The sequence below is a fragment of the Phascolarctos cinereus genome, unplaced genomic scaffold (genome assembly GCF_003287225.1).
Source record: "Phascolarctos cinereus isolate Bilbo 61053 unplaced genomic scaffold, phaCin_HiC Scaffold_4;HRSCAF=312, whole genome shotgun sequence".
In the NCBI taxonomy this organism is placed as follows: domain Eukaryota; kingdom Metazoa; phylum Chordata; class Mammalia; order Diprotodontia; family Phascolarctidae; genus Phascolarctos; species Phascolarctos cinereus.
In genome coordinates this window covers 237,685-253,250 of record NW_027555847.1, presented here as the reverse complement: position 1 = coordinate 253,250, position 15,566 = coordinate 237,685, and the positions used below count along the sequence as shown (strand labels likewise).

The 15,566-nt window shown below is 37.3% G+C and overlaps 1 protein-coding gene across 1 annotated transcript in view; it reads left to right on the top strand.

Moving 5' to 3' along the window:
- The window catches only part of NUF2 (NUF2 component of NDC80 kinetochore complex), a 47,712-nt gene that overhangs the window by 10,295 nt on the left and 21,851 nt on the right, over window positions 1-15,566 (top strand). The window contains exons 7-9 of the mRNA XM_020978578.2: window positions 2,153-2,226; window positions 12,400-12,493; window positions 13,931-13,993. Of these exons, the coding sequence (XP_020834237.1) occupies window positions 2,153-2,226; window positions 12,400-12,493; window positions 13,931-13,993 (231 nt within the window). The remainder of the gene's footprint in view (window positions 1-2,152; window positions 2,227-12,399; window positions 12,494-13,930; window positions 13,994-15,566) is intronic.

Sequence of the window (15,566 nt, the reverse complement as noted above, 5' to 3'; positions counted from 1 at the left end):
AATGTAAACAGTTCATCCTTAATAAGTCTCTTATGATTTCTCTTTCCTGTTTACCTCTTCATGTTCCACTTGAGTCTTGTATTTGAAAGTCAAATTTTCTATTCAGCTCTGGTCTTTTCATCAAGAATGCTTGAAAGTCCTCTATTTCACTGAATGACCATTTTTTCCCCTGAAGGATTATACTCAGTTTTGCTGGGTAGGTGATTCTTGGTTGTAATCCTATCTCCTTTGCCCTCCAGAATATTATATTCCATGCCCTGTGGTCCTTAATGTAGAAGCTGCTAAATCTTGTGTTATCCTGATTGTGTTTCCACAATACTTGAATTGTTTCTTTCTGGCTGCTTGTAATATTTTCTCCTTGACCTGGGAACTCTGGAATTTGGCTACAATATTCCTAGGAGTTTTCCTTTGGGGATCTCTTTCAGGGGGATTGTGGATTCTTTCAATTTCTATTTTGCCCTCTGGTTCTAAAATATCAGGGCAGTTTTCCTTGATAATTTCTTGAAAGATGATGTCTAGGCTCTTTTTTTGATCATGGCTTTCAGATAGTCCAATAATTTTTAAATTCTCTCTCCTGGATCTATTTTCCAGGTCAGTTGTTTTTCCAATGAGATATTTCACGTTATTTTCTAATTTTTCATTCTTTTGGATTTGTTTTACAGTGTCTTGATTTCTCATAAAGTCACTATCTTCCAATTGCTCTATTCTAATTTTTAAGGAAGTATTTTCTTCAGTAAGCTTTTGGACTTCCTTTTCCATTTGGCCAATTTTGCTTTTTAGGGCATTCTTTCCTCATTGGCTTTTTGGACCTCTTTTGCCATTTGGGTTAGGCTATTTTTTAAGGTGTTATTTTCTTCAGTATTTTTTTGGGTCTCCTTTAGCAAGCTGTTGACTTGTTTTTCATGATTTTCTTGCATCACTTCATTTCTCTTCCCAGTTTTTCCTCTACTTCTCTTACTTGCTTCTCAAAATCCCTTTTGGGCTTCTTCAAAGGCCTGACTGATTCATATTTTTCTTGGAGGCTTTGGATGTGGAGCTTTGACTTTGTTGTCTTCTTCTGGTTGTATGTTTTGATCTTCTTTGTCACCAAGTAAGATAATATAGTCTGACTCTTTTTGTGGTTTGCTCATGATCCCAGCCAATACTTGAGTTTTAAACTCTTTGTTAAGGTAAAGTCTGCTTCCAATATGGAGAATGTACTGTCCCAAACTTCGAGGGTTTGTATAGTTGTTTTCAGAGATACTTCTAGGGACCTGTAAATTTTCAGTTCTTCCAAGGTGGTAGGATAGGGGTTGAGGTGTTTACTCTTTTCCTGGCCTGTGCTCTGGTCTTTGAGTGCACAAGCAGTCTTTTTTCTCTTGGAACTGTGAGGAGGGTTTCTTCTCCACTGCCACTACAAGCTCAACCGCTCCAGCGCTGCTTGTCACCCCAGGACCGCCACCCAGGACTGTGACCCAGATCCAAGCACCGGGGAGGCAAGAGATTCCTGCCTCAGCACCAGCAAAGAGATCCCTGCAGTCCCTCTCTGATCAGCCACTTGATTCCTCCTCAGTCTGTGGGCCAGAAGCTCGGAATGCAGCCACCACCCCAGTGCCCGTGCTCTGTGCTCTGGAACTGGCTCTGACCTAGCTCTTCTCTCACTGAAAAAACAGACTTTTCCCACTGACCTTCTGAGTTGTCTTTGGTGTTCGTGGATTGATGAGTCTGGAAACCACCACAGCTGCCTGTGATTCATTCCTCTGAGGCCTGCTCTAGGTTCGCTGCGGCCTGCGCGCCCACACCACTGTGCTCCTCTCCCTTCCCTATATGCCTTTCCAATCAATCATCCAGGCTGTTTTGGGCTGGAAATTTGTTTTACTCTGTCTTTTTGTGGGTTCTGCTTCTTTAGAATTTGTTTAGAGCCATTTTTTTATGGGTGTTTGGAGGGGTTTGGGGAGAGCTCAAGCAAGTAACTGCTTTCACTTCCCCAATATTTGTTTTTCTCCTGAGATTATCTGCATGTGATCAAGAGTCTCTGGTTACTACCTGCTAGTCATGTTTCAAATATAATTTCTGACTGGGGGTGCTGTGCCAGAGGACCACATTTTGAAATTTTTATGTGCCAGGTTCTCTTGAAATGGGTTAGTAGAAACTCATTGAATTGCTTTTGCAGAAATCCTCCGTGGACAAGATGCAGCAGCTGCACACAGCGCAGCAGGAAGCGCTGATGAAACTGGAGAAACTTGAGTAAGTTGAAGACTCCCATTGTAAGTGGCTATTAAGATTCTGAATCGTAGAGGATTGGCGTCCAGTGTTGAGCTCTGAGACTGCTTCTTAATGTTGGGTAGAGCAATTCAGCCTTTTTTATTTTTAAAGGAAAAGCTTCTTTTCTTTTGCCTTTTACTAAATAATCTCTTTTTTGACCACTTTTCTAAGTGTTACTGTGTCTCACATTCCTTAGTCCAAGAGCTGTCACCTTGCTCCTCCAAATTATTTCTGGAAGTATTTCTCTTAACTCTGGATTCTTCTTCTGACCAGTTGATCCCAGTTATATATTTTTTCTTATTTATCTCTTTAACGCTGGTTCATAAGTCATATAGGAGAAAGAAGACCACTCTGGAGTTGCGATGTGTAAATCTTCAGTGTGAGTTTCTAAACCAGAAGAGTAGCATTTTTCTTTGTTTCTTGGTGTCTTAGTGCTCATTTATTTTAAAGGAAAGACCTTTGGAGGTCTGTAGGGGTCAATAGGACAGCAAGAATGATAAAGAAAACCTGACCCTGAATTGTCTCTTCACCTCCAGAGGTAGCTAGGATAGGGTCAGATTGGGCTGCAGTAGTCTGCAGAGGACCATGACCTCTAATCAGCTCTTACTTTTGATGAGGTGGTGAAATATAAAAGTCTAAGTCTTTTCTGCCTGGATTCCTCCTTAATTTTTTCTCTGAATTCCATCTAGCTTCTTAGATTTGAAAGTAAGAAAGAAAAAAAAAATTAAAAAAAAGAAAGTAAGAAAGAGTTTCAATGTAGGGCTGGAATGGGCCATCTCACAGGAAATAAAGGGAGTGCCATGCTTTGCCATCTTGTGACTCCTTTAATGATGGTATTGTTTGGTGAAATTGAAAGTGGAAGCTAAAGCAGCAATCATAGACCAGGGCAGGGGTCTGGAACCTGCGGCCTTGAAGCCACATGTGGCCCTCTAGGACCTCAAATGTGGCCCTTTGACCGAGTCCAAGTTTTACAGAACAAATCCTCTTAATAAAAAGTTTTGTTCTGTAAAACTTGAACTCAAAGAGCCGCACTTGAGGACCTAGAGGGCCGTGGAGCTTCAAGGCCTCAGGTTCCCCACTCTTTCCTGCTTGTATGTTTCCTTCAAAAGTGCTTCAGTAATCCATTCGATTTTTTTTTCCTTTTTTTTTTTTTGCTTTTTGGTGAGGCAATCAGGGTTAAGTATTTAAACAGGATCACACAGCTAGTAAGTGTCAAGTCCTCCTGACTCCAAGGCCGGAGCTCTATCCACTGCACCACCTAGCTGTCTCCAGTAATCCTTTCTTTGGCAAAAGTGTGACCAACTCACCTTTCCCCCTTAAATGTCCTGTACCCAACACAGACACAAACTTTGTGAGAAATAAAGGGAGTCAGTTAAAACAAATCCATACATTTTCCGTGTCTCAGAACACGTCACATTCTGTGCCTTGAGTTCATCATTTGTTAGGAGGAGGTAGGTAGGTAGGTCCTTTGGAATCATTGTTAGTCGTCACATTAAAGTTTTTAAGTCTTTCAAGGTGGTTGTTACTATGTAAATTGTTTTCCTGGGTCTGCTCTCTTCCGTCTTCATCAGTTAAATAAAAAGGCCTTTCTAGGTTTTTCTAAAACTGTTCCTTTCATCTTTTCTTGCAGCATACTAATATCTTGTTATAGTCATATGCCATAATTTGTTATTTCCCAATTAGTGGGCATCCCCCTATTTCCAGTTTGTTGCTACTCCTGTCAGTATTTTTGGACACAAGTCCTTTTCCCTTTTCTTTGATCTCTTTGGGCCATAGGCCTAGTAGTTTATTGGCTTTTGGGGCATTTCAAACTGCTTTCCAGAATGGCCAGATGAATTTGTAGCTCCACTAACAGTTTGCCTGTTTTCCCACAACCCCTTCAACAATGAGATGGAGGAGTTGAGAGAGAGTTGAACATTTCCATATTAGCCACATTGCAAAAGAAAACAGAGCAAAAAACCCCCCCAAAAATAGTAAACGGAAAAAAAAGTGTGCTTTGATGTGCATTCACAGTCCATCAGTTCTTTCTCTGGAGGTGGATTGCATTTGTCAATGTAAGTCCTTCAGTACTATCTTGGACCTTTGTATTGCTGAGAATAGCTAGGTCATTCACATTTGATCATCATACAATGTTACTGTTACTGTGTTAAAATGTTCTCCTAGTTCACTTCACTTGGCATCATTTCATATAAGTCTAGGTTTTTCTGAAATCTGCCTGCTCATAATTTCTTATAGCATAATAGTATTCTGTTACAGTCATATGCCACAACTTTTTCAGCTATTCCCCAATTGTTGGGTATTTCCTCGATTTCCAGTTCTTTGCCACTCCAAAAAAAAAAAAGCTGCTATGAATACTTTTGTACAAATAGGTCCTTTCCCTTTCCTTTTTTTTTTTTTTACTATATCTTAGGTATACAGACCTAGTTAATGGTGTTGCTGGATCAAAGGGTATGCACAGTTTTATGGCATAGTTTGGACATAGTTCCAAATTGCTCTCCAGAATGGTTGGATCAGTTCACAACTCTACCAACAGTGCACTAGTGTCCCAATTTTCCCACATCCTTTCCAACATTTATCATTTTCTTTTTTTGGAATATTAACCAATCTGATAGGTGTGACGTATAGTTGTTTTAATTTTCTTTTCTCTAATTGATAGTGATTTAGAGTATTTTTTCATATGACTAAAGATAGCTTTGATTTCTTCATCTGAAAACTTCCTGTTCATATCCTTTGACCATTTATCAATTGAGGAATGGTTTGTATTCTTATAAATTTGACTTAGTTCTCTGTATGTTTGAGAAATGAGGCCTTTGTCAGAGATACTTGTTGTAAAGATCGTTTCCCAGCTTTCTGCTTTCCTTCTAGTCTTGATTGCTGGTTTTAGACAGATACTACTTACCATTTTAAGGGAAGCTCCATTTACTCCTATGCTCTCTAGTATTTTTCATAGGAATGGGTGCTGTGTTTGTCAAAGGCTTTTTCTTCATCTAATGAGACAAACATGATTTCTGTTGGTTTTGTTATTGATATGGTCAATTATGCAGGTAGCTTTCCTCATATTGAACTAGCCCTGTATTCCTGGTATAAATCCCACCTGGTCATAGTATATTATCCTCATGATAAATTGCTGTAATCTCTTTGCTAATATTTTATTAAAAGTTTTTGCATCGATATTCACTTTTGGTTTTTTGTTGTTTTGTTTTTTTTTTTTTTAAATTTTAGTTTTCTTCCTCTGTCTTAGCTCTTTCTGGTTTAGATATCAGCACCATATTTATGTCATAAAGAGAATTTGGAAGGATTCCTTTGCCTATTTTTCCAAGTAGTTTGCATAGTATTGGAATTAGTTAACGTTTAAATGTTTGATCAACTTCACTTGTGAAGCCATCTGGCCCTGGGGATTTTTTCTTAGGTAGTTCATTGATGATTTGTTCCATTTCTTTTTCTAAGATTGGGTTAAGTATTCTGTTTCTTCTTCTGTTAATCTGGGTAATTTATGTTTTTGTAGATATTCATCCATTTCATTTAGATTGTCAAATTTATTGACATGTAATTTGTCAAAATAGCTCCTGATAATTGTTTTTGTTTCCTCTTCATTGGTGGTGAATTCACCCCTTTCAATTTGATACTAGTAATTTGGTTTTCTTCTGAACTTTGTAAAAATCAAATTAACCAATGGTTCGCCTATTTTACTGTGGTTTTTTTCCATCAAACCAGCACTATTAGTTAAATGGGTTTCTTTTAATTTTATTAATCTCTCCTTTGATTTCCAGTATTTCCAATTTAATGTTTAATTGGGGATTTTTAATTTGTTCTTTTTCTAGCTTTTTAAGCCGTATTAAGGGTTAGAGTCGGAGGGTAACCCTAACCTGTAGCCCTAACCCTCTGACTTCATTGGTCTGTTCTTTCTCTATTTACTGATGTAAGCATTTAGAGATATGAATTTCCCCCTAAGTACAGCTTTGTCTGCATCCCATAAATTAGGGTATGTTGTCTTGTCAATCTCTTCAAGAAATTGAGTGAATGAAAATGTAAATGAAAAAAGAAAATAATAAAAAATGATTTGTTCTTTGACCCACTCATTCTTTAAGATTAGATTACTTGCCAATTCATTTTTAACCTGTTTCCATGGCCCTTTTTTGAATGATTAAAGGTAATTTTTATTTCATTTAGGTGATGAAAATGATGTACTTAATATTTCTGCATTTGGTTGTGAGGTTTTTCTGCCCTAATAACATGGTCAGTTTTTGTGAAGTTACCATGTACAGCTGAGAAAAAAGTATAATCCATTGTATTTCAATTCAGTTTTCTCCAAAAGTCTGTCATATCTAACTTTTCTAAAATGCTATTCATATCTTTATCTTATTTTTTGATTTGAATCTCATTTTTTGGATTTATCCAGTTCTGAGAGGGGAAGGTTGAGGTCCCCCATTAGTATAGTTTTACTATTTCCTCCTGTAACTAATTTAACTTTCTCTTTAAGAATTTGGATGCTATACCATTTGGTACGTATATGTTTAGTATTGATATTATTTCATTTTTTATGATAACTTTTAGCAAAATATAGTTTCCCTATTTAGATTTATTTTTGCTTTTGCTTTGTCTGAGATCATAATCACTACCCCTGCTTATTTTTTACTGAAGCTGAAGCATAATAGATTCTGCTCCACCCTCTTACCTTTACTCTGTGTCTCTCAGCTTCAGGTGTGTTTCTTCTAAACATATTGTTGAATTCTGGTTTTTAATCCACTCTACTATCCATTTTATGTGTGAGTTTATCCCATTTTTTCACATCATGGTTATGATTATTGTATATTTCTCTCCAACCTATTTTAGTTTTGGTTGTCCTCTCCTTTCATCCTTTTCCTCCTCACAGTTGTTTTGCTTCTGTGTTACTGCTTCTCCCAACCCACCCTCCTTTCTATCAGCTCCTCCTCTCCTCCCCCACCCCACTTTAATTTGTTCCCCTCCCCTCCTAATTCCCTGTAGGGTAGTTTAGATTTCTATAACAGAGTGTATGTTATGTCCTCTGAGCCAATTCCGAAGAGAGTAAGGTTAAAGCATTGCCTGCCACCCACCTCCCAGCTTCTCCTCGAACAATAAAAGCTCTTCCTTTCACGCCTGTTTTATACTGCATTCCACCTTTCCCTTCTTTCTTGTTCCAGGGCACCCCTCTTTCTCACTCTTAATTTTATTTTATTGTTTTTAAATCATCCCATCACAGTCAACTTGCATTCAGGACCTCTTTGTACGTACCTTCTAACTGCCCTAAAAATGATAACGTTTTTAAGACTTCCAACTACCCAACCATTTAACCTTTTGGAATCCCTTGTAATTTCTCTTTCATGTTAACCTTTTTATGCTTCTCTTGAGTCTTGTATTTGAAAGTTAGGTTTTCTGTTTCACTCTGGTCTTTCATCAGGAATGCTTGAAAATCTCTCTTACACTAAATTCATTTTTTTCCACTGAAGGATTATCCTCAGTTTTTCTGGGTAGGTTATTCTTGGATGTAATCCTAGTTCCTTTGCCCTCCAGAAGTACACATTCCAAGTTCTTTGATCCCTTAATCTGGAAGTTCTAAATGTTGTATTATCCTGACTCTGGCTCCATGATACTTGAACTGTTTATGATTGTTTGCAACATTTTCTTTTGGACCTAGGAGCTCTGGAATTTGGCTAAATTCCTGGGAGTTTTCATTTGGGGATCTCTTTAAGGAGGTGATCAGTGTATTCTTTCCATTTACATTTTATCCTCTGGTTCTAGCATATGAGGACAGTTGTATTTGAGAATTTCTTGTAATATGCTGTGTAGGCTTTTTTTTTCTTTTTCATTGTAATCATGGCTTTCAGGTAGTCCAAGAATTCTTAAATTTTCTCATTGATCTATTTTCTAGGTCAGTTGTTTTTCAAATGAGATATTTCGTATTTTCTTCTATTTTTTCATTCTTTTGATTTTGTTTGATTGATTCTTGATGGTCTCGTAGAGTAATTAGCTTCCCCTTGCCCAATTCTAATTTTTAAGTTATTGTTTTCTTCAGTGTTTTTTTTTGTACTTTATTTTACATTTGGGCAATTTTGCTTTTTAAGGAGTTCTTCTCTTCAGTGAATTTTTGTGCCTCTTATAATTTGACCAATTCTGTTTTTGAAGGAGTTATTTTCTTCAGGATTTTTGTGTGCTTCTTTTATTAAGCTGTTGACTTTTTTTTTCCTGTATTTTTTCTTGTATCACTCATTGCCCCCCTCAGAATTTTTCATCTTTTTTCTTATTTTATTTTAAAAATACTTTTTGAGCTCTTCTAGAAATTTTTTGGGCCTGTGACCAATTCACATTTTTCTTTGAGGCTTTGCATGTAGCTGCTTTGATTTTTTTTTTTTACCCTTCTCGGTTTGCTTATTGACTACATCCCATAAATTTTGGTTTGTTGTCATTTTCTTTAATGAAATTATTGATTTTTATATGATTTGTTTTTTGACTCAATTATTTTTTAGGGATAGTTTATTTAGTTTCAAATTAATTTTCAATTTATTTTTCTACTACCCTTTAGTGAATGTAAATTTTATTGTATTATGATCTAAAAAGAATGCATTTAATATTTCTGCTTTTCTGCGTTTGGTTGTGAGGTTTTTATGCCCTAATACTTGGTCACTTTTTGTGTAGGTGCCACGTGTCACTGAGAGAAAGGTATATTCCTTTCTATTCCCTTTCAATTTTCTTCAGAGATCTATCATATCTAACGTCTCTAGAATTCTACTCACCTCCTTAACTTCTTTCAAGTTTATTTTTTGGTTAGATTTATTTAATTTTGAGAGGGGAAAGTTGAGGTCCCCCCACTAGTACAGTTTTATTGTCTATTTCCTTTTGTAACTCATTTAACTTCTTTAAAAGTTCACGTGCGATACCATTTGTGCTTATATATTTAGTATTGTCATGACTTCATTTTCTGTGGTACCTTTTAGCAAGATATAGTTTCCTTCTTATCTCTTTTAATTAGACCTATTTTTGCTTTTGCTTTATCTGAGATCATGTTTGCTGCTTCTGTTTTTGTGTTTGTTTGTTTTTACTTCAGTTGAAGCATAATAGATCCTGCTCTCCAGCTTTTTACCTTCACTCTACATATGTCTCTCTGCTTCATATGTGTTTCTTGTAAACAACATATTGTAGGATTCTCATTTTTAATCCACTCTACTATCTGTTTTATGGGTGAGTTCATCCCATTCACATTCACAGTTATGATTATTAACTGTGTATTTCCCTCTACCTTATTTTTTCCCTTTTGTACTTCTCCCTCTCTTTCTCTCTTCTTTCACTCTGTCCTGCCTCATCAGTGTTTTGTTTTTAACCACTGCCTCCCTCAACCTGCCCTCCCTTCTGTCAGTCCCCCTCCCCTTTTTTGTCTGCCTTCCCTCCTACTGTAAATATGAGCTAAGATATAATATAAGCTAAGATAGATTTCTGTACCCAACTGAGAGTGTATATTATTCCCTCTTTGAGCTAAATCTGATGAAAGTAAGGTTCAAGCAATGCTCAGCCCCCTCCCCTCTGTCCTTTCATTGTAATAGGTTGTTTGTGCCTCTTCATATGAGATAATTTACCTTATTCTCCCTCTTCCTTCCTTCTTCTCCCACTGTGATCCTCTTTCTCACCCCTTCTTTTTTTTTATACCATCCTATCAAGGTCAACTTATACCTGCACCCTCTGTCTGTGTTAATATTCCTTCTCACTGCCCTAACAGTGATATGGAAAGACTTCTGTTTCACTAAATGTCCATTTATGCTGCTGAAGGATTATGCTCAGTTTTGCTGGGTAGTTTATTCTTGGTTGTAATCCAAGTTCCTTTGCCTTATAGAATATCATATTCCAAGGCCTCCAGTCCAGTTAATGTAGAAGCTACTAAGTCCTGTGTAGTCCTGACTCTATGTCTTGATATTTGAATTGTTTCTTTCTGGCTGCTTGCAGTATGTTCTCTTTGACCTGGTAGCTCTGGAACTTGGCTATAATATTCTTGAGAGTTTTCATTTTAGGATTTCCTTCTGGAGGTGATTCTTTCAATTACCAGTTTACCCTCTGGTTCTCATATATCAGGGTAGTTTTCCTTAATAATTTCTTGTAATATGCTGTCTGACCTCTTTTTTTGATCGTAGTTTCAGGTAGTCCAATAATTCTTAAATTGTCTCTCCTTGATCTGTTTTCCTGGTCAGTTGTTTTTCCAATAAATTCTCTAACATTTTCTTCTATTTTTCCATTCTTTTCATTTTGTTTGATTGATTCTTGATGTCTCGTAGAGTCATTAGCTTCCACTTGCCCAATTCTAATTTTTAAGGAATGTTTTTCTTGGAGCTTTTGTATCTCCTTTTCCATTTGGCCAGTTTTACTTTTTAAAGCATTCTTTTCTTCAGTGGATTTTTGTGCCTTTTTTATGAAGCTGTTGACTTTCTTGTTCTAAATATTAACAGTGACACAAACTTATAATAAATTATAAGAGAACTGGGAAAGGTAAAGCTCCAAATGAATTGGTGTTTAGGAAATATGTTACAGGTAAAAAAAAGGTTTCAGATGTTTGGAACATGAAAACAAATATGGTAATTGATAGGAAAAGGTTCAGAGAAGCTAAAATGAGCAACTTTGATTAAAAAAATGTGAAAAGATCTGTGTAAGCAAGTGCTATTAAAAATGCTTAAATGAGAAACAAAATCTTTGCAGCAAGTTTCACTGATAAAAGACTCATTTCCAAGATCCCTAAGGAACTTAATCAAATTTATAAGAATAATATCACTTCTCCTTTTGATAAATAGTCAAGGGACATGAACAGGCAGTTTTCAAAGGAAGAATCCAAGCTATCAACCACCACATAGGGGGAGAATGCTCCAAATCACTAATAATTAGATAGGGAAATGAAAATGAAGTAAATTGTGAGGGCTTTATCTCACAACCATCAGATTGGCAAGGGCTACAAGAACAGCAGAAAGAGGGAAATGACAAATGTTGGGAAACCTATTGGGAAATAGGAACATTAATTGTTGATGGGACTATGCATTGGTTGTGCTGTTCTGGGAAGCCATTTGGAACAATGCCTCAAAAGTCATTTAACTTAAATTCAGATTTTAACAAATGAAATTTTAAAAGTTGCAGGACTGCTGTGAGTCAGTAAGCATTTATTAAGTCCTTGATATGTGTTAAGCATTGCTAAGCATTAGGAATACAGAGAAAGGCCAAAAAATAAAAAATAAAATGGTTCCTGCTTTTAAGGAGCTTACAGTCTAATGCAGGAGACAACATGGAAAGAACCATGTGCAAATAAGACAGGTAAAGGATAAAATGGAGGTAGTTAACAGAGAGGAGTCCTGACTGTTAAGGAGGATAAGGAAAGACTCCTCAGAGAGGAGGCAGGAGAGGATTCCAGACCTGGGGGAGAGCTAGGGAAATACGCAGTTGGGAGATGACAACCAGGAGGCCTGTGTCCCTGGGTCACAGAGGATGTAAGGTGGTCAAGAAGGGGTGAGAGGCCTGGAAAGCGAGGAGCATACCAGATAATAAAGGGCTCCGGATGCCAAATAGAGGATTTTGTATTTGATTCTGGAGGTTGACATAGGGAGTCCTTACTCTGGCCTAGAAATCCCACTGCAAACTCATATCCCAGAGAGGTCGAAGACACAGAGTAGAGTCCCATAGGAATGAAAATATTTAAAGCAAACCTTTAGTGAAGACAAAGAAGCAATGTAAGATACCTATTGATAAAGGATTGGCTAAAGAAATTGTTGACATTGGATATCAGGAAATATGATTATTCCATAAGAAACAGTGACATGCCCCATAAGAAACAGTGACATGCCCCATGGCTTCATCTGTTGATGAGCCCTAGCTTCCTGGGTCTCCTCTCTGATGCTTGGGGGACCCTGGTCCGGTGCCCAGATCGCATGTATCTCCAAACCATTGTTTGCAGAGGGCTGATCTGCCTTGCTAGAGGAAGCTCCTCATACAGCCTGCTCCGCCTCCCTGGTGAAGTCACAAATCTAGTTCAAGCAAAGTAACTTTTCTTCTAATTTTCTTTTCATTCTATAGACTTAAAATGATCATTATGTGGAAGGATGGTCATTCCTTAGACACTGACAGGCAAAAGTGGGTGCTCTCATGGTCTGATTTCTCTTTCCTTGTTCCTAGCTCTGTCCCAGTTGAAGAGCAAGCCGAGTTCAAGCAACTCTTAGAGGACATCCATGAGCTGCAGCAGACACTGAACGGGTTTCGTCAGAAGACAGTATGACCCTGTTTTTCTTCAGACTCTTTGGGAGTTTCTGACTTTGGGCTGATAGAGCTCATGGGATGTGTTGGGTTTGTTTTCCCCTGCTCAAATAAAGTTTAGACATCATGGCCCTGGAACATGCGATTTGGGGCTCCACCTCTAGGTCTCAAGTGTTCCCTCCTGAACCTAAAGCTAATATAGATCATTTCATAAGAGGAGATTAGCCAGATGTAGAAGTGATCTTCCCTGGAGATCTGGAAGAGGAAGAGTGTGTCCAGAATCCAATCCAAGAGGTCAGGGCACCTCCCAAATCATCAGGAGTTTAGGCAGATGATATTATCAAGCATGATGTTATAGAATGGTGTCTTGGCTTGGATTAGTGATTTGGGACACGTGACTTCCCCATTCTGGACCTCAGTTTTTCCTCATGATGTAAAATGGGCATAAAATGTAATTCCTGTGCAGTGAATGGGTTAAAATTCTTAATCTTTTTTTGTGTTGTGGACTCCTTTGGCATTCTGTGGAAGCCTAAAAACTTGTCAGAAGAATTTTAATGTCTAAAATAAAATCTATAGAATTATAGAGGGAACCAATTAAATTGAATTAAGGCAAAATATTTTTGAAAAACAAGTTCCTGGATTCCAGGTTAAGAACCCTGGGATAATCTGTAAGGTCTCTTTCAGGTTCAACATTCTATGGCTGTCCTGCTGTCCTAACAGCAGTAGTAACCTTCACAGATGGAGTTTAGACCAGGAGCCAGAGAGGAAGAATTTGCTAGTATTTCTTCAGACCTCTCAAGGGTGAGGGTGTTCTGGTTCTAGAAGCTGCTAGTGATTCTTTAGACAAAAATCTCCATGAAGTAGAAGAGGGCATTTTATTATATCTAATGTTTTATTTTTGCATATAAAAACAAATTACAAAAATATATTTTTATTATGATATTCTGTTGTGACTTTGTGGAAGATTTTACAGGTATGTACCTTTCTTTGTTCTGATACTGTGCTCACCAAGCAACTGTTCAGTTTTTGTATCATCGAATTTCCTGAAATGACTTAACCTGGTAGGAGATAATGAATGCCCTGTTCACATGACCAATAAAGGTTCTAATGCCAGGTCTACCTCCCACCCTAAATTCAGGAATTAGGGTTCTGATATATTGGTACGACATAGGAATTTAGTTAATGTGAACCTGTATCCCACAGCCTTATCATTCTTGGGTCAGCTGGTGGATGCAATCACTGTGTTTATAATGCTCCTACTATTCATGTGCTGGTGCTGTTTGAGTGTTGTTAAAGCTGTGTCCTGTCTTTATAAGATTGGATATTTGTGCTGGTTATAAGTGGGGGTGTAAGGAAAAAAAACACTTAAGTTCTGTTTAAACCAATGGTAGATTTTGTTTAAAAGTATTTTCAGGGTTATTAAATAATTCTTAATTACTGTTTCCTGACCTAGGTAACAATACAAGAAGGAATTTCCCAGAAGAAGTTAGACCTTTCTAAGACCACTAAACGTTTGGTAAACATCTTCATTAATTTCCATTTAACTAGACTTGCAACTGTGAGCTTGGGAAGTCAGATGAGGAATGTTGGAGCTGTGTGGATGGCTTAGACAGTCACTTAGACAGTGCAATGAAGCTTTCATTGGACAGCAAACATTTCCTTATCTGAGGAACACAGTCATGTCCACAAGGTTTTCTTGTCCTAGTGGAAACATTAAAACAAAATCTCTTGTCCATAAAGGGACAGCAGTCATGGTCTTGTGAAAAGAATGTTGGACTATAGCTAAGGAGCTCTGAGTTCTAGTCTTCATGTTGCTCTGTGACCTTGGGGAAGTCATTTGTCTCTGGGCCTCAGCCTATTCATCTATAAGATGAAAGTCACTCTGCAAGCATTTATTAAGCTCTTACTGTGTGCTAGGCACTGTGCTAAGCACTGGGAACACAAATATAAACAAAAAGATGAATAGTCCCTGTCCTTGAGGTTACAATACAGGAAAGGATGTTCTGAGGAGGGGAGAGGGAATGACTAAGACGTAATGGAAAGAGCCACCTGACCTGGATGCCTTCCTGAAATGAAAGTTCTGAGCTGAGTCCTGTGATCAGAGGAGGAGGCTCTGGGGCATGACAGTGAAGTCCAGACAGGTATAGCCTGGTGGGAAATGGAGGGAGTTGGCAAATGAGGGATAGAGGAGATCACAAAAGAAAATTTCAGTTACATAAAATCGAAAAGCTTTTGCACAAATGAAATTGGTGCACCTAGGATAAGGAGGGAAAAAATATAAACTAAATTTTTATTGATAACTTTTTGCTTTTATATCACCTAAAATTCTCTTAGTATTCCACTCCCTTCTGTTTCCCAGAGTGCCATTCCACATAACATAATTTTTCAAGAAAAAAAAAATAAAAAGAGGAAGAAAAAGAAAACAAAATCAGGAAAACCAATCACTACATCAAAAAACTCTGAAAATATATACAGTGGACCTCCTACCTCTCCAAAGGAATTAGGAAGACATCATCTTGTCATATTTTCTCTTTGGGGCCATACTTGTTTATTGTAATTCTGCAACATTCTCCTTTTGTTTTGTGGTAGTTACTCTTTCTATTTACATTGTTGTGGTCGTTATGCGTGTTGTTTAAAATTTATTTTTAACATTCATTTAAAAAAAAATTTGAGTTCCAAATTCTTTTCCTCCCACCCCTTCCCCACCTATTTTTAAAAAATTTAATATTTCATTTCTTCTCGTAGTTTACATATTAAAACAATTTTTAAACATTTTTTTAAAAAAAGTTTCAAGTTCCAAATTCAGTCTCTTCATCTCTCCCCTCCCCTGTCCCTGAGACGGTAAACAGTCTGACACAGATTATGCGTGTGCAATTGTGTAACACTTCCATATTAGTCATTTTTAGAAGACTCGAATTTAAAAAAAGAATGAAGAAAGTGAAAAATAGCCTGCTTCAGTCTGTATTCAGATCATACAGTTCTTTCTCCAGAGGCAGATAGCACGCTTTATCAGGAGTCCTTTGGGATTGTCTTGGATCATTGTATTGCTGAGAATAGCCAAGTTCTTCACAGTTCTTCACCATACAATG